This window comes from Culex pipiens, chromosome 3 (genome assembly GCF_016801865.2).
Source record: "Culex pipiens pallens isolate TS chromosome 3, TS_CPP_V2, whole genome shotgun sequence".
Taxonomy (NCBI): domain Eukaryota; kingdom Metazoa; phylum Arthropoda; class Insecta; order Diptera; family Culicidae; genus Culex; species Culex pipiens.
The window spans coordinates 144,898,692-144,915,615 of NC_068939.1; the positions used below are offsets into that span (position 1 = coordinate 144,898,692).

At 41.0% G+C, this 16,924-nt stretch overlaps 5 protein-coding genes across 5 annotated transcripts; 3 read left to right on the top strand and 2 right to left on the bottom strand.

Annotated features, from left to right (window-relative positions):
- Positions 1–532: 532 nt before the first annotated feature.
- On the top strand, positions 533–2,898 carry LOC128093403 (uncharacterized). The gene is made up of 6 exons (XM_052709997.1): positions 533–1,141; positions 1,205–1,340; positions 1,397–1,505; positions 1,559–2,354; positions 2,414–2,488; positions 2,884–2,898. The coding sequence occupies exons 1-6, from the start codon at positions 533–535 to the stop codon at positions 2,896–2,898; spliced, it is 1,740 nt and encodes a 579-aa protein (XP_052565957.1).
- Positions 2,899–3,114: 216 nt separating this feature from the next.
- On the top strand, positions 3,115–5,279 carry LOC120417134 (uncharacterized). The gene is made up of 6 exons (XM_039579114.2): positions 3,115–3,714; positions 3,770–3,905; positions 3,965–4,073; positions 4,130–4,631; positions 4,692–4,985; positions 5,040–5,279. Exons 1-6 carry the CDS (start codon positions 3,115–3,117, stop codon positions 5,277–5,279), a joined length of 1,881 nt encoding a protein of 626 aa, XP_039435048.1.
- LOC120417133 (uncharacterized) lies at positions 5,231–11,682 on the bottom strand. The gene is made up of 8 exons (XM_052709998.1): positions 11,573–11,682; positions 11,333–11,506; positions 10,308–10,419; positions 10,161–10,240; positions 5,781–5,931; positions 5,672–5,724; positions 5,573–5,608; positions 5,231–5,516 (listed from the first exon to the last, which is right to left on the bottom strand). Exons 1-8 carry the CDS (start codon positions 11,642–11,644, stop codon positions 5,322–5,324), a joined length of 873 nt encoding a protein of 290 aa, XP_052565958.1. The 5' UTR covers positions 11,645–11,682; the 3' UTR covers positions 5,231–5,321.
- On the top strand, positions 9,070–10,078 carry LOC120417154 (general odorant-binding protein 72). The gene is made up of 4 exons (XM_039579138.2): positions 9,070–9,136; positions 9,220–9,420; positions 9,505–9,672; positions 9,733–10,078. The coding sequence occupies exons 2-4, from the start codon at positions 9,346–9,348 to the stop codon at positions 9,928–9,930; spliced, it is 441 nt and encodes a 146-aa protein (XP_039435072.1). The 5' UTR covers positions 9,070–9,136; positions 9,220–9,345; the 3' UTR covers positions 9,931–10,078.
- A 233-nt stretch (positions 11,683–11,915) lies between the features above and the next one.
- LOC120417153 (glycosylated lysosomal membrane protein-like) lies at positions 11,916–15,497 on the bottom strand. The gene is made up of 4 exons (XM_039579137.2): positions 15,235–15,497; positions 14,871–15,137; positions 14,643–14,804; positions 11,916–12,829 (listed from the first exon to the last, which is right to left on the bottom strand). Exons 1-4 carry the CDS (start codon positions 15,316–15,318, stop codon positions 12,155–12,157), a joined length of 1,188 nt encoding a protein of 395 aa, XP_039435071.1. The 5' UTR covers positions 15,319–15,497; the 3' UTR covers positions 11,916–12,154.
- Positions 15,498–16,924: the final 1,427 nt, after the last annotated feature.

Sequence of the window (16,924 nt, forward strand, 5' to 3'; positions counted from 1 at the left end):
GCCCGGGTTTTTTGAAATGGCACCCCAGTACCTTCGACAAAGACGTAAGTCTACGTCAAAATCACCAAAAAAAATTTTACCGTGCATCATTTTTTTCCATTGTAGTCCGTATCCATACCTACAACTTTGCGGAAGACACCAAATCGATCAAAAAATTCCTTCAAAAGATACAGATTTTTGAATTTTCATAAATCATTTTTGTATGGACAGCTGCCAAATTTGTATGGAAAATTATATGGACAAACTAATGATGCAAAATGGCTTCTTTGGGCATACCGAAAGCACCAAAAAAGTTTCAGCCGGATGAAAAAATACAAAAATTAAAATTGAAGAAAAAAGACCGATTTCGTAGAGAATTGCTCAAAAATAAGTTTCTCTACAGATTGTTCCACCCGGTTTGGATTACATGATTTGAACTCAGTACCTTAAATTCATTTATTATTAACTCATAATTGAGAGCCGGATAAAAAAATAACGCAACAAAAGGCAGGACATTGCAAGATCACCATTTGATATCCTTACCAGCCGTTCAATGGATCTTCCTGCAGTTGATGCGTTCCCCAACTCGACAAGCGTGCCAGGTTTGACCATAATTAACATCCTTGCACTAACGTTCTTCTCCGAGTACTTTGCAGTGTGCATAATCAAAGTGCCTAATGAGGACCTTCTCCTCAGCGAGTCTTTACCGGTGCTCATAATTACCGTGGACTCGGAATTCAACGCGACGTTCCAACGGGGAGTGGACGGCGCCTGCCAAGCCTTTATAATATCCGAAAAGGCCTTCATTTTGTTCTTGGACCTGTTCGTATTCGTGCACGATCGCTCGGACCAGCGATCGCCGGGTAAGAAGGTCATCGTCGTCATGGATTCAACTGACAGAGCTAAGCTCGAGCAGTTGACGAATCATCCGAACATCCTGGAGGTACCGGAGGTACTCTTCGTTTGCCCAGATGAGCCGAACGGTTCGATCGAGTACCACACTACCGACATCTCCAACAATGGAACTCGGAGTACGTGGAACGTCAACATTGTTCCGATCACGCCTCCGGACTACTTCCCGGACAAGTTCCAGGATATGCAGGGGTATCCGATTCGAGTGATCGCCTGCTCGTACCCTCCGTTTGTGCACTATGAACAGTCGGTTTGTTCTAAGGGTCTTGATATAAATTTTATGAAAAATATGACAATTTTTTTCAAATTTAAGACTACCGAAAAGGCAAATGCTCGCTACGATCCTAAATATATGAAGGAAGATCTACCCTTGTTTATGGATGGAACCGAGCCTATACTAATACTGGAGTTTTGCCGGATACACAATTGTTCCGTGGAGGGGTCTTTTGGTGGGTTGAATCGTAAATCAATGAAATGGCATTGAGATTGATAACTTTCTTCCCAGATGAGATTGCGTACTGGGGTGAAGTCTTTGAAAATCGCACTGGAACGGGTCTTCTGGGAGCAGTGATTGAACGGCGAGCTGATATAGCCGTGGCTGCTGTCTACTATTGGTATTTCTATGTTAAATTGATCATGATCTATATTTAAATCTTTCATAATCCAGGAGAAGAGCGTACGACTACGGAACCTACACCCACCAGATGAGCCGATCCGGAATTACAGTTTTGGTACCAAAGCCACGGCTTCTGGCTCCTTGGCGGACTCCTTTCCTTTCCTTCACCGGATCACTCTGGATTGCAGTATTCGTGACCTTCATTGTTGCTACTGTGGCAGTCTGGTTGATCGAGGGAGGTCGCTACAAGCTTCTACAGCCTCTGAACGAAATGCCAATCACGATGAGCGATTCCCTGCTCACCATGATCGGGTTCTACATGGAGCAAAGTGCTCGCATGCGTACCGACATGGTGTCGTGTATATTTCTCTTTACATCGTTGTTGTTTGCCGGATTCATGGTAGGCAACAGCTACGGTGGTGGTTTGGCCGGGGTAATGACTGTGAAGCAGTACGAGAAACCCATCGACACTACGAAGGATCTTGCGGCAAGCGGGCTTCCGTTCGTAGGAGTAGCTTTGTCGTGGATATATTCAATTCTTTACTCAACTCAGCCCCATGTCCAAACTCTGGTCAAAAACTACCGAATCGTCGACGAGGACTACCTGGTCGATCACAGTAAAACACACGACGTGGGATTCTGCGTGGAGCAGTCCGAGTACGGTCACTTTGTGCCGTCCTCGTTTGTTGACGTGGAAGCGTCCACCATGCTGCAGAAGCTCAAGGATAACCTGTACTGGGAAACCGTAGCGGCGCTTGTGACCAAAACCTGCCCCTTCAAGCAACCGTTCAACGATCTGATCATGAAGGTGAAGCAAACGGGCGTCCAGCACTACTGGGAGCTGCAGGTGAGAGCGAAATTCCAGACAGATTCAGCTATTCCTACAATTGATCTATTTCTTGCCAGACCGTGAACCGCTACCTGCAGACAACGGTGCAGAAGAACATCATGGACACTCGCCAAGCCTGTGGTGACGATGAAGTTATAGCGCTTACCGTTTTACACTTCTTGGGAGCTTACCTTATTTTGGCAATTGGATGTGGCTTAGCGACGGTTGCATTTGTACTAGAGGCACTGCATTCTCGGTTTAGTGGAAATTCAAGAAAATTATTTAGGCGAAGGGTTAATATAACCGTGACATGAATATTTGAAAGAATTTCTCTCAATTCTTTTGCACATTGTAACATCAATTCTACACACTTTAATTACATTTAATCAGCGGTATTTCACCAAGGTCAATGTCATTCCGAGTCATAGAGTTAATAAAGAAACTGTCATTGTCAAGTTACAAATAATTGGAGGAAAAGCTGTGGAAAGTTTTGAACTAGAAGATTAATTTTCTTCTTCTAACAACTTCAAGAACATACTTAAATCAGACTCAGGAGGTATAAGGAAATGTCACGTCATCATATTTAATAACATTATTATGCAGCACAAAGACTCACAACTACGCTTCAAAATATAATTAACTGCATTAATCAAATCAGTTCAATGTTAATCGCATAGAAAGAATTACCATCCAATTGTCAACTTGCAAAGATGCCCAATAAAAGCTACGCACAAAGCTGCACAAGACGCATTCTAGTGGCTCTTCAAAACCTTAAACCATGAACCTACTAGCAGTTCATTCCACCCAAAACTACCCCGTCATCACCGCAATCCAATACCTGGCGGTAACGTTCATGTCTCAGTACTACACCGTGTGCCTCATCAAAGATCGCGATGACGATCTCCACCTCAACGTACCCATCCCACTGATCACGATCACCGTGGATTCCGAGTTCAACGAGACGTTCTTGCAAGCGGTGGACGCCGCATGCCAAGCCTTCGTAGTGTCCGAAGCGGCGTTCGTTCCGTTCCTGGATTCGTTTGTTTTCGTGCACGATCAGTCCAACCAACGAGCCTCCGGAAAAAGGTTGATCGGCGTTATGGAGTCCGATGATGTTACTAATCTCAACATGCTGAAAGGTCATCGGAATATTCTGGAACTGCCGGAAGTCGTTTTTGTTTGTCCGGATAAGGGGAACGAGTCGATCAAGTTCTACACTACCGATATCTTCAACAATGGATCGCGGAGTTCGTGGAGTGTTGAGATCGTTCCCATCGAACCACCAGACTACTTTCCGGACAAGTTTGAAGACATGCAAGGATTCCCGATACGGTTGAGCACTTTGATGTACCCACCTTATGCTTACTATGAACAATCGGTAAGCTTCGCATAGAAGCTCAAGAAACAAATGTTCTAACCTTTTACAATTCAAGACCCCCGAGAAGGCCAATGCTCGCTATGACCCCAACTTCATGAAGGAAGACTTGCCGCTGTTTCTGGACGGTACCGAACCTACTCTAATTTTGGAATTTTGCCGAATTCACAACTGCACCATCGAGGCTTCGTTTGGTAAGGTTGAGCTATTGCTAGGGACAAGGGCCAAAGTGTAATAAAGGTAAACATTTAAGACGAGTCCGCATTTTGGGGTGAAGTCTTTGACAACCGCACTGGAACGGGTTTGCTGGGAGCAGTCGTTGAACGGCGTGCTGATATAGCGGTAGCTGCCATCTACTTCTGGTATCGTTGACTTAAATTAAATGTTGAAGCAGAATTTCAATTCATTTTTGTTTTAGGCGAAAACCGTACGATTACGCAAGTTATACCCATCACGTAAGTCGATCTGGAATCACTGTACTCGTTCCAAAACCTCGACTTCTGGCTCCTTGGCGGACTCCTTTTCTTTCTTTCACGGCATCCCTGTGGATCGCGGTATTGATCACCTTTATTGTTGCCACCGTGGCAGTCTGGTTGATCGAGGGCGGTCGCTACAAGCTGCTGCAACCTCAGAACGAGATGCCGGTCACGCTGAGCGATTCCTTGCTGACCATGATCGGGTTCTACATGGAGCAAAGTGCCCGCATGCGGACGGACATGGTGTCGTCTGTCTTTCTATTCACATCGCTTTTGTTTGCTGGATTCATGGTGGGCAACAGCTACGGCGGAGGATTGGCCGGAGTTATGACCATACCTCAGTACGAGAAACCCATTGACACTACCATGGACCTTGCTGCCAGTGGAATGCCGTACGCGGGAAGAGCCCTTTCGTGGATCTTCTCTATCTTGTACGCTACACAGGTATAATAATTTCAACAAGCTAATCCTATTTAATACTCTTCAGATTTGTAATTATTCCAGCCGTACGTCAAAACCCTCGTCAAAAACTACTTGGTCGTTGACGAGGAATATCTCGTAAGGCACAGCAAGACGCACGATCTCGGCTACTGTGGCGAGCGGACCGAGTTCGAGCACTTTGTTCCGTCGGAGTTTGTCGATCTGGAAGCATCCAGCATGCTGCAGCTACTGAAGGACGACCTGTACTGGGAAACTGTTGCGCACCTGGTGACCAAAACCTGCCCCTTCAAGGAGCCGTACAACGACATGATCATGACGGTCAAACAATCCGGCATGCAGGACTTCTGGGAGTTGCGGGTAAGAATATTGTTCCAAAAATCAGTTCAAAGTCTCACTTTCTCCGCATTACAGACGGCTAACCGATACCTGCTGACGACGGTACAGCAAAACATTTGGAACGCTCGCAAAGTCGGTGGTGACGATGAGGTTATCAAGCTAACCGTTTCGCACTTCTTGGGAGCTTACCTCATTCTGACGTTCGGATGCAGCTTGGGAGCACTTGCGTTTGCCTTGGAAGTTTCCCAAGCTCGAATCAAGGCGACTTTCAACAAAATATTCAAAAGAAAAGCTACTACAAGCACATCGCTTTAATTTTAAAAACAACCCTAAACTACACTTTCATGCACCGATTCCCTACGGGAAAAAGAACTTGGGCGTTGCTTTGAAGAAGCAGGTCAACAGCACGTAGGCAACTTCGCACTTGTCTTCGATTCCGTCGGCGGCATACCTGCACGAATCCAGCCCGATTCGGAACGGTTCCTTGTATTCCTCGGGGAGAAGCTGAACCTGAGCGTACGCCGCGTCGTAGTTGAGCTTGCCTTTTTTCGACTAAGAAAAATAGTTTCATCAACTTATATTCAATTAAATTTCCTCAAATTTCTCACAGTTTGTGTTAGATCCATTAAACAGGAAGCGTAGCACTGCAGCAAAAGAAAGTAGTCTTTAGGTAAAGCAAAAAAAAAATCCATCCTACAATAGTTTACCTTAAACTCCGGTGTGTCCGGAAATACTCCTTTGGAAGCAGCGGAAGCGACATCTGAAGGAAGCACTCATCATTAAATTGTCCGAAAATGTTATCCTAATATTCCTAACCTTCCGGAATCCCGTACTTTGGTTGACAAATATTTCGCATCACTTTGGCGACTCGGCTCATGTCTTCAACGGTCATCGTACCAGCCACGTGGTCCAACCCTATTAAGGCTACGTAAGAACCGATGGCTAAAAGCACTAGATATTGCATGGCTCACTGCGATTGCTGTTACCTTCCTATTACGATAAAAACAAAACTGATATTGCACCATATCGAATGGGTGGCATTTATAACAATAAAGCTCCAGGTCGATGATTAAATGGTGAAAACGTACTGTCATCTCTAGTCAACACTCAACGTTTATGTTCGGTCATGATTCCTAGAGCTGGCAAAGCGTTGAACAGATAATTACATATATAGTTTTACAGAGTTGCGAGTCATCGGGCTAGCCCTCGCGATGTATCAATAACTTGGCAACTACATTTAAAAAAAAAATATCTTAAATGATCTTGGAAGCTCTTAAGAGAATATTCCGCTACACGAATTGATGTAGTGACTCGAGAATCAGCGATCAAATATTAGATACTTATTATGTTATGAAAGATGATTTTTTTTCGATTTTTCAATTTGATGCCATTTTGAGCAAATTTGTTCAAGAGGTAGTTTATTTTAGAACTTGTGCGTTTGTATCAAGGTTGTTAACGATAAAATTATCGAGGCTAGATAATTCTATCGGCGATAATCTTATCGCCGATACTGAACGATAACTAATTTTCGAAATCTTTCTAAAATCGATAATTTTCATAATTCGCAATATGAGCATCAAACGAAGCAAAATTTTGATTGCATTTTGGCTTTTTTTTTTTGTAAAACACAAAAATTTTCACAAAATATCGTATTTTTTTGAAAATACTCATATTTCCATAATTTTCAATATGGGTATCAAACGAAGCAAAATTTTATATGGGGCATACAAAATATCAATTTATGTATGAAGCATACAAAATTTCGCTACGTTTGATACTCATATTGCATTTTATTTAAATATGGGTATTTTCAAAAAAAATACGGTATTTTGTATAGTTGAATTAATCGATTTTAAAACGGTTTTTAAATTGAGTTAATGTCCGTTTATCGAATTATCGAAATAACGATAACGATAGATTAGGATAGCGATAACCATTATCGTCATCGTTAGACGATAATATTATCGAAGATAATTTTATCGATTGACAACCTTTGTATGTCTACACATGAAAAGAACTCATATAAACTTTGCCTGAGATACCAAAACAGTCAGAATATCCCTTCTTAAGATACAAATTTTTGAATATCCACTTGCCCAATTTGTATGGCCAGCCCTCAAAATTGTATGGAGTTATGTATGGAAAAACAAATGATGCAAAATGGCTTCATTCGACATAGGGAATGCATGAACAAAGTTTCATTTGATAAAAAAAATAAAAAAGGAAAGTCGAAAACGTAGAGAATTAGGATAAAGTATACTCATCAAAAAATAGGTACACGGAAAAAATCCTTATTGATTTAGTTATAGTTATATTTAAAAAAAATGTGATTTTCGGGAAAAATCTTGAATACTGTGAATCAAAATTTCAAAAACTGTATTTAGAAGCAACATCAAATTATTGACATTTTCAAATTATTTTTTTCAAAAATGGACAGTTTTTTGCAATTTAAAAACATTTCATGAATAAAAAGCATCGCTGCCGATATTTTTTCAAATAGCTAAGATTTTGTAAAACTTTCCGCCTTTTTTTTTCAAAATTTTAATCAATAATATTTAAAAACAGTTACTTTAACTTTTTCAAAAGTTGAGTTTGAATTAAAATTTTGGAAATAATGTTTATTGAAAAGAGATCGAACCAATAGTTCTCGCGATCTCGCAAAAATGAGTTGAAAAAAGAGGGCGAATTACATGACACTGAGAAAAGCGCATTTTCACAAAATTTAAATATTAAGAGACAAAGTAAAATAGGATGTAACAACTTTCTTAAAAATTATTTGACAATTACAAAAAAAATGGTGTACCTATAAGACCGTTGCAAATAATTTTTGAAGTTTATGTCCCTCGACTATGACCAAAGTCGGACAAAAGGGCAAGGGGAGGGGGGAGGTGGGGGACAAAAAATAAAAAAGTTAAAAAATTGAAATTACAGGCCACGGTTTCAACATTTGAATGAAAAAAGGGTTTAAAAAAGCATTACACATCTGGCCAGTTGTTTTGCAATCGTGAGATTAAAAAATTTCTAAATATTGAGGAAAATTTTATTTTTGCGAGAAAAAACAAGTTTTTACGGTGATGTACATTGGAATTCCATAAAAGTTCAAAATATTTTTAAACGAGCCCAAACAGGCTAAATATGATTATCAATGCAGAATAGGGCATTTAAGATTGTTTTCAGTTGATTAGACTTCTATTTCCATTGAAATTTTCAAGATTTTTGAGAAAAATATTGTTTTGCCCCCTGATTTTTTGGATCATTTTTGACGGAGGGGGGGGGGCGACATAAAATTTGAAACATATTTGCAACGGCCTAAACATATGGGATTTGCTTGTAATCATTACGAATTATCGGGATTCTTGAATAAAAACAAAATGAAAAATGATCCTTGTAGGTTATTGCAGATTCCAAAAGTACATTAAGTTCCCTTCTAATGCCATGTCCTATTTTTTTACAGTCGAGTAACAAAAATTTTCAAAGGTTTTAAAATTATTTTTGAATTTTGTTTCGATAAAAAATACTTTTTTTCGGAATTGTGAGAACGCCATCAAATCGGGCGGCCAATGACACCTAAAACTTCCTTTGACACAAAGTTTCCATCTCATCACCTTTTCAGGCTGCAAATGACTGAAAACCATGTATTTTTTCGCGTGTTTAAAAATGAAAGGGGTCGTACCACTCCTCCGTCACGATATATCATAAAAGGGACCTAGGATTCGTGATCATGAACAAAAGTTACCCCTAAGGACAAAGTTTGACGTAAATCGAAGCGGGATCGGGGCAACTTTTCCAGATTTCGTGTGAGTTGGTAGAGAATCACCCAAATAAAAGATTACCAAAATGGTAAATAACTGTTCCTGTAAGTTCACTTGCAATGTGTGCTTTTATAGCTCAATTCATAATTTTGCAGTCCAAAACTTTGAAAATCGACGTTATCGGGTAAATCACTTCGATTCCGAAACCAGTTAGCACTTGGTTAATCACGCGGAAATCACTAATTAACACAATTCTAAAACACACAGGAAATCACTTCCCGATTAAAGATAGCCCCTAATTATCACTCACCGCAGCTGGGGTAGATATAAAACCAACACTCCCTTCGAGGGTACGCTTCAGTCCCAACTCGACAATCAATCTCAAGTGGAACCAATAAAAGTGAACCCAACCCAAATCTCGTAAATCATCCGCCAAAAAAACGCGAGGGATTCACCCTCGTATCAATTTTCCCTAACATAAACCCACGTGTCTGGCGGAAAAGTTCACAGAGGGTGACGGTGGGGCGATGACTTGTTGAAGTGAGCAAAAGTGAGCCGACCGCACCGCACCCACCAACCAAACCAGAAATGAAGACCTCCCTCGTGAAAACGTGATATAGCGTGACGACATGAGGTGCGACAGTTGGGCCACCCTACTGCTGACGGTTCTAATTTGGTACGCCAAGTTCTGCGGACATGATTGCGTAGGTGTTGTCGTTTGAAGGGGGGCGAGGAGGGTGGTTTTTATCGGGTTGACCTGTTGCATCTCCTTTTTTATTGCCCCACAGGGAGTGACTAAGGAACAGATGGAAAAGACGGCCCGAATGTTTCGAAATGTTTGCCAACCGAAGCATAAGATGTCCGATGATATCCTGGAAGAGGCAAAGAAAGGAGTGTTTCCCAACGAAAAGAACTTTAAATGCTACGTCAGCTGTCTGCTCGACATGATGCAAGCTGTAAGATTTGACCTTTAATTACAGCTGGATTTATTAACATTTGTAAAATTTTCCTTCCAGACCAAACGAGGCAAGATCAGCTACGAGAAATCGCTCAAACAAATCGATACCCTACTTCCGGACGACTTTAAGCCGGACTTTCGAAACGGACTGGAGGCCTGCAAGGATGTAGCTCAGGGCGTCAAAGATCACTGCGAGTCGGCGTACGTCCTGTTGAACTGCTTTTACCAAAACAATCCAAAGTTTATTTTTCCCTAGCTGATATTCATGAACTGACCAAATGCAAACGACCACCGGACAACCCCTACCATGATAGTTGATAGATAAATGTGATATTAATTCGATAAGTTTGGCTCTTAGACTTATTGTGTGCACCTCAAAGGCGAAATAAAAGTTTGCGATTGATGAAAATAACATGTTTATTGCTTTCAAACAAATCACAAATTACACGACAGGACCACACATTTTGCAACAACCCAAGCTTAGGCAAAGAAAAACTTGGGATTATTGTCCCTGTTGCACTTCAGGAAAGCATACGCAGCTTCACAGTTATTTTTTATACCATCCGCTGGAAAAAAAAAGTTCCAGAACGCGATTACACTCCAACTAAATTAAACATCAGAAGTTCGACAAACCAGAGTTTCTGCACATGTTGAAGGCCTTTACCGTTGGCTCAGCGATGTCCTCCGGGAGCATCATGTCGATCTGTTTGATCGCACTATCCACTATCACCTTGCCTTTCCGCATCTATATTTCAAAAGAAGAGCATTGCCGTGCGTAGCAATTTATTTTTAAATGAAAACAGGGAAAACAGCTAAATACACTGACAGATCAAATAAAAATATTGCTTGCTGATTTGAAGGTCTCGGGACCAAACAGCTCAAAGCTGCAAATATATTTCTATGATTTTTGAGGATGTTTTACGCAACATTTCCAAACATTATCTGAATATTGTATTAACACTTGTAGCACCCACCGGTCACGCAAAGGTTACGCAAAGCACCAAGGGGGTCAAACAAGTGGGAAATGCAACTTCAACCATCTGTATCTTAAAGAAAACTCAACCGATTTGGATGATTCTTGATGCATTCGTTCCGGAAGGATGTCAAGAATCATCTCCAATAAGGTAGCTCCAAAACAGATGCATAAAAATTACCTGTCACAATTTCAAAAGATTCAAAAGATATTCCACTTTAAAGACATACATTTTTTATGCGAACTTCGTTTGACATTGAACCTCTGGGACCATGAAGGCTACTGGTTTTCCCCAGTGCTCAAGATCAAACTACCGTCATCTGGGGCAAATCGGGACTACAGTTTGAATAGGGACAGCACTTTTTAGAACACTCAACATTTTGAAATTTGGAAAACGATGCGCTATTACTGTTCGATTTTGAACCAAATACCACAAACTCAAAATGATTAAAATGCATATGAGACATTTATGCAAACAAGGGCAAGCTGCTCATATTTGAAAGCATTTCTTTAACTGATTATATTTTTGTCCACCTTTTTTCTGATATTCTGTTTGGTCAACGCCAGTATACGTGTAGAAGCAAATAAAAATCCGATATTGCGGATTAATTCTCTATAAAACTTACAAAAAAGACACGTTTCATTATTATAAGTGTTTAGCGACTTTGAAGAAATCAAAACCTACCGCCTGCATCATCTCGAGCACACAGTTTGCGTAGCACATGATCTCCTTCCCTTCCGGAAGCTGCTCCTCCCCCCGGGAGAGCGCCTCCACCTGATCCAGCGATGCCTTGGACTTCCCGAGGCACACGGTGCGCATCATTTCACCCGTTTTCTGCAACTGCTCCATGGTCGTTTTCTAACAGGTGTGAAAGGAGGATTTTGATAAAATTTGTCACGTGGAGCGTGAATTTGAACTAATTACACTTTGTACAGGATTGCAGAATACTTGCAGGATGGCGAGCAGCGCCAGTGGGACAATTGTTCGAGTACTCATTGTTGGTTTTTCTGCGATCTTTAATGAATGAATGAAGCATGTTTATATAGCTCCGATGAATGATTTGCTGCTGCGCGCTAAAATGTAGGTTTCCCAGTGACGATTGACAGCAACGGAGTGCAATCATAGCTATTGATTTTGAAGCGAGCAGGTCAACCCGGCTGCACATTTGTTTAGACTTGGAGAAAATTCGCAGTAATTGCATGCGTACACAGATCGATATCCGCCCATCGGAGGGTAATTTTCTCATCATGAATGAAACATGAGTGGCTTATATTTGCCTAGAAAATTAAACTTTATTATACTATTTTGCCCAACGATCATACATTCTGCTATCACAATTGGATTACTTTACTTCGCTTACGGTTTAGGCATTGATATTGTTGGATTTCCTAGAAAAAGCTTAACAATCGTTTCTCTCCTCTCCCCTACGCAGTCAACCACTTAAGCCTAAATGAGAAATAAAACATAATTCTTGCTAAAATACAGATGGCAGCGGCTCGCAATCGGTCAAACGTTGGTTCCACCCCGGGCCCGCATCTTTCGCAAGCAAACGTACCCTCCGCCAAAGACCAGCATAACCAACGGAACGCCAATTCCGATCCCAGCCACAATCAACACAAACGCCGACAGCTGCTCAACCGGAGGCATTCCGACTCCCACCTGAAACGTCATCGTGGTGTAGTTCGTCTTCGTGTAGAACCCGTCGCCGCTGAACCCGAACGAGATGTTCATGCCCTGAACCAGCAGCCGGTCCAACTCCTGCCCGTAGATGGCGTACGCGAGCGTAGAGTTCAACGCGTTCGCCGGCGACTCCACCGTCTGCGGTTCGCTCTGGTGCGTCTCCGTCGAGGTGGACACGTCCCGCTCCGGATGGGTGTACGACACGGGCCTGTACTCGATGAACCCACCGGCGGAAAACTTGAACGCCCCCGGCGACAGCACGTCGATGATTTCAAAGATGCCCGGCGTGTGCTCGTCGTCCAGGCTTTTGCGCTTCGTGATCTCAAAGTCCGACCCGGCGACGGCTTGCTCCGACACGACAAACAGCAGCTCGAGCGCGAACCGGGGCCGGTCAAACTTGGAGCTCACGTTGTTGAACACGATGTCCACCTGGGTCGAGTTGGACGAGTGCAGCAGGTGGGGAAAATCCAGCCCGTGGTCGCGCATCGAGAAGGCGTTCAACTGGGGTGGGAGAAAGTAACTCTGTATTGTACAAGTTCATTTTGTTACAACAGGGTGGTCATTGGTCAATCTATTCAAGTTACCGAAGTTCTTAACGTACGCTTCAGTACCCAAGAAGCATCACGGTTCAAAATTGGTTTATTGGTCTTAAAAAAAACTCCAGACAATATTATGCACTTGAGCAATTCTCTCAGATTTCGGACATTCGATTTTCTTTGTATTTTTTTAAATCCGGCTGAAATGTATTTGGCGCCTTCGGTATGCTCAAAAAACAAGCAAAGCAAAAAAGCACTTTGACGACCCCCGGGTCTTTTGTGGTCTCTGTTGCAAGTAACTTTTAAACTTTTTAAATTTTCGAATTTTTTATTTGTGGTTCTAAGAATTTTAAAATTTCTTAAATTTGTTAATTTAAAAAATCCAAAATTGAGAAATTTCTTTTCGTTCCTCAACTTTTGATTTAAAAAAACATTATTGAGCTTTAATTCCTAAATTCTGGAGTTTGATACTCTTAATTCCTTTATTTTTTTTTAATTATCAAATGGTTTTATTTCTAGATTATTAATCATCATTGTTTAATTGTAAATGCAGCCACAAAATCAAACATTTTTTGGGTCATATTTAAAGTTTGAAACATATTCCGATTTTTGCAGTTTTTTAGAATTCTTAAAAATGTTAATTCAAGGTTTTTTTTATAATAAATTCTATGATTTTTCCAATTGTAGCATTATTAAAAGTTTGCCCTGTAATGTTCAAAACTTAAACAAAAATATATTTTTTCCATTTATCAATTTAAAATTTTTAAATTTTCGAATTTTTAATTTGTGATTCTAAGAGTTTTAAAATGTCTTAAATGTGTTAATTCTAAAAATCCAAAATCGAGAAATAATAAATAAAAAAAATTCTCAACTTTTGATTTATTTATTTTTAATTCAAATTAGACCGTTGCAAATATTTTTCAAAGTTTATGTTGCTCGTTAACTGGGTTGAACAAAAAATAACGAGGGGACCGATGCATAATATTTTCCAGATGAAATATAAAAATAAAAGTTACTCAATTTTTTTTTTCAATGCTTACTTTTCATTTTTCTTTAATTGTAACTTGAAATTAAACAAAAGTTTGAAAAAAGTTTTCTTATTTATTGAACATGATTTTTGCATCCATTAACCCCTCGGTCATTTTGGTTTGTTTTGGTTTTTTGACGTTTGTCTGCTTTTTAACTGGGATATGACCCAGTTATCGAGCGCCCAGTTAAAAAGCAGCCCAGTTAAACAACGCCCAGTTACCGAACAACTACTGTATTAGGTGGTAGAATAGGCCAAATACTACCAAAAACAAACATAAACTAAACAAGTTAAATGCAAACTAAAATACTTAAAATAAAAGTTGCTCAAAATGACCTCCTGAACACGGGAAAAATGAATATTTATGAAAAAAAAATTTGGACAGTAGAGGGTTAAGAACAACTTTTTGTCGTGACCCCTCTCTTGACCGTTTCTTGGGCATTTTTTATATGGAGTTTTGCGTTTCTTCCCTTATCCGTATCAGCTTGTAGCTGTTATGAGTCCCAGATCTTGACTGCTGGGGACAGGTCGCCAACTCGGCAGGGGATTTAAAAAATATCCTTTCCGACCTTTTGTATCTACCTTTTTTCGCTCAAATATATAATGCAAAATTTGGCATTGCCAGACTCCTGCTTCACCCACATAGTAACATCTGATTCAAATTAATTATATTTTTCAGAAATTGCAATTAATTTTCGATATCAAACTTCAAATAGATTGACCACCCTGATCGAACTGAACAATCACCTACCTTGAACAGAAAATCATTTTTAGCGTTGATGGCTAGCATCACATCCCGCTCGCTGGCCCACAGCAGCGTCCGATTCCAGGCGAACGTATGCGGGTCGTACACAAAAGCCTTCGACTGGTTCGTTATGGTTCCCGTGTCCCCGATGTCATCGAACTGGAATATCTGCAAAATTCAATCGATATAATGCTCACAATCAATTCCAACCAAAAACCGCATAAATTAACGCACCCTGTTAATGACCGTCATAAAGGTATAGACGGGCTGCTTGCTGAACCGAACCGACTCGGGCTTTCCGCCAAGGAAGTCGTCCCACTGAATGTCCAACGTGGCGCTTTTGTCCGTCAGCGCCACCAGAATCGTTGGCTTGCCGGTGAAATCCCACACGTAATGGATGGTGTCCTTGGCCGAATCGGCCCGGATGTGGATCACGGTCACATCGGTCCCGTTTGGGGTGCACACGTCCTCCGGGCAGTGCGGGTTCAACCGGGCGGTCAACTGGAAAACAGAGCACAACACCATTAATGCGTCATCGATTCAGCCCTTTGTGTCCTCGATTAAGACACGATTACGAAACATCGCCACCATTAGTCACCTTGCGTTCCAGTTCGATCGATTCCGTGCCGTGACAGATTCCGACGGCCAGCAGCAACAGCAGCGTTAGCGGCGTCGTAAACATTGCGTTATTATCTTTGGGCGGCTGTTGTTTTTGGAATCCTCCCCCAAGCAGCTGCGAGACGCGCGTTCATTGACTCACACACAGCAGACACTCTCGAGTTGATAGTAACGTTTCGGTTTGATAACACACAAAGAATTTCCGCGACCAACTCGTGCGCGACGAAGACCGCGGTGTTGTGTTCCAGTTCTGAATGAATTTCTGCTGACCGAAGCACTCTGAGCTGACATCAACATCTGTCATGTACGGCGTAAGCTTTCGCGAAAGCTCGTTTTGTTTACATCGTCGCTGTCTCAACACGACTCACATCTCTTTTTAGTTTGGTTGATCTGGCCGTTTTAAGGGGCTACGTGCAACATTGTGGTTAATAAATTAAAATTAAATGTTAATTTTTTTCAGGACTTTTCATTAGAAAAGTTGAAAGTTCAGTTTTGCCCCCGTGTTTTCCACGGCCGTGCTAGCCCCCGTGTATATTCTGGAGTTTTTTTTTTTTTGAAAAGGTCCAATAAACCGCGAAACCGCTTTGAGTCAGGGGTAGTAAAAACACGCAAAATGCAAAAACTGAAAATTTGGTTTATTGGACCTTTTAAAAAAAAACTCCAGATATGTATGTTGTCGCATTCACGCAACGCATTGTGTTGCTTCAAAAAATCTCAACCGAATTGTATTTTTCAGAATTCGTAAAATGCATTTTTTTTTTAATTTTAAATTTTTTTTTTAAGAGAAAGAAAATTAATTGTGATAATCGATTTTATGATGTTTAGTTTCTTTTAAAATAATATTTGGTGAATTTCGATGAACTAAGTGTAAAGGGACAAACTTTGAATTATATTTACAGCGACCAAGTTAAAGAGCAGAATTCGTCGTCAACATTTGCATCATGTGCAAACCAAGCGTTTAACAATTTCGTCCAATAAAAGTGGGTTTATTTTAATATTTTTTGCCTCCTATTTTGTTTATTTCATAGAGCAAAGAGACAAAATCATAAAATAAAATTAGGATTGACCTTATTAAAGAATGTTGATATATTTTATTTTAGTTTCTTTTTTCATTTCCTTATTTTAAAACTTTGGTATTTCAGAATTTTACCAAATCCCGGACGACTTCATGCCACGAGCTGATGTGCGGTATGGTGGACGGTGAGGACGATGAATGAAGTTAAGGATGCCATCAAAAAGCTAAAGAACAACAAAGCAGCGGGTAAGGATGGTATTGGTGTGGAACTCATCAAGATGGGCCCGGACAAGCTGGCGGCCTGTCTGCATCGGCTGATAGTCAAGGTCTGGGGCGCAGAACAACTACCGAAGGGGTGGAAAGAGGGAGTTATATGCCCAATCTACATTTCGTTGGTACTTATCAAGCGGGTTTTGTGGGGGGAAAATCGACGACAAATCCTCCAAAAAGTTCGCGGGTACTCGATCCCGACGCACCACCTGTTTAACGATTTCAAAGCCGAGTACGACTCGATCGATCGCGCAGAGCTATGGAAGGTCAAAATGGTGAAGTACGGGGCACGGTGTAGCCTGGGAAGCTATTTGTCGATGGGCCTCCGCAAAGCTTTTTTTTTTATTTTTTGCCTTCCAGTTAAGGATTCTATCACAGAGTAACC

What these genes read in the sequence shown, in the direction of transcription:
- LOC120417133 (XM_052709998.1), bottom strand. Translation starts at nt 11,644, where the DNA reads ATGAGTACTCGAACAATTGTCCCACTGGCGCTGCTCGCCATCCTGCAA. An exon ending in CAACATGTGCAGAAACTCTG is followed by an intron (nt 10,241 to 10,307) that starts GTTTGTCGAACT and finishes TTTTTTTTCCAG; the next exon opens with CGGATGGTATAAAAAATAAC. An exon ending in TAATGGATCTAACACAAACT is followed by an intron (nt 5,517 to 5,572) that starts GTGAGAAATTTG and finishes TATTTTTCTTAG; the next exon opens with TCGAAAAAAGGCAAGCTCAA.
- LOC128093403 (XM_052709997.1), top strand. Translation starts at nt 533, where the DNA reads ATGGATCTTCCTGCAGTTGATGCGTTCCCCAACTCGACAAGCGTGCCA. An exon ending in TTCCGTGGAGGGGTCTTTTG is followed by an intron (nt 1,341 to 1,396) that starts GTGGGTTGAATC and finishes CTTTCTTCCCAG; the next exon opens with ATGAGATTGCGTACTGGGGT. An exon ending in GTGGCTGCTGTCTACTATTG is followed by an intron (nt 1,506 to 1,558) that starts GTATTTCTATGT and finishes TTCATAATCCAG; the next exon opens with GAGAAGAGCGTACGACTACG.
- LOC120417134 (XM_039579114.2), top strand. Translation starts at nt 3,115, where the DNA reads ATGAACCTACTAGCAGTTCATTCCACCCAAAACTACCCCGTCATCACC. An exon ending in ATGCTTACTATGAACAATCG is followed by an intron (nt 3,715 to 3,769) that starts GTAAGCTTCGCA and finishes TTACAATTCAAG; the next exon opens with ACCCCCGAGAAGGCCAATGC. An exon ending in CTATCTTGTACGCTACACAG is followed by an intron (nt 4,632 to 4,691) that starts GTATAATAATTT and finishes TAATTATTCCAG; the next exon opens with CCGTACGTCAAAACCCTCGT.
- LOC120417153 (XM_039579137.2), bottom strand. Translation starts at nt 15,318, where the DNA reads ATGTTTACGACGCCGCTAACGCTGCTGTTGCTGCTGGCCGTCGGAATC. An exon ending in CGATCGAACTGGAACGCAAG is followed by an intron (nt 15,138 to 15,234) that starts GTGACTAATGGT and finishes TCTGTTTTCCAG; the next exon opens with TTGACCGCCCGGTTGAACCC. An exon ending in AAAATGATTTTCTGTTCAAG is followed by an intron (nt 12,830 to 14,642) that starts GTAGGTGATTGT and finishes CTCCCACCCCAG; the next exon opens with TTGAACGCCTTCTCGATGCG.
- LOC120417154 (XM_039579138.2), top strand. Translation starts at nt 9,346, where the DNA reads ATGAGGTGCGACAGTTGGGCCACCCTACTGCTGACGGTTCTAATTTGG. An exon ending in AGTTCTGCGGACATGATTGC is followed by an intron (nt 9,421 to 9,504) that starts GTAGGTGTTGTC and finishes ATTGCCCCACAG; the next exon opens with GGAGTGACTAAGGAACAGAT. An exon ending in TGCTCGACATGATGCAAGCT is followed by an intron (nt 9,673 to 9,732) that starts GTAAGATTTGAC and finishes TTTTCCTTCCAG; the next exon opens with ACCAAACGAGGCAAGATCAG.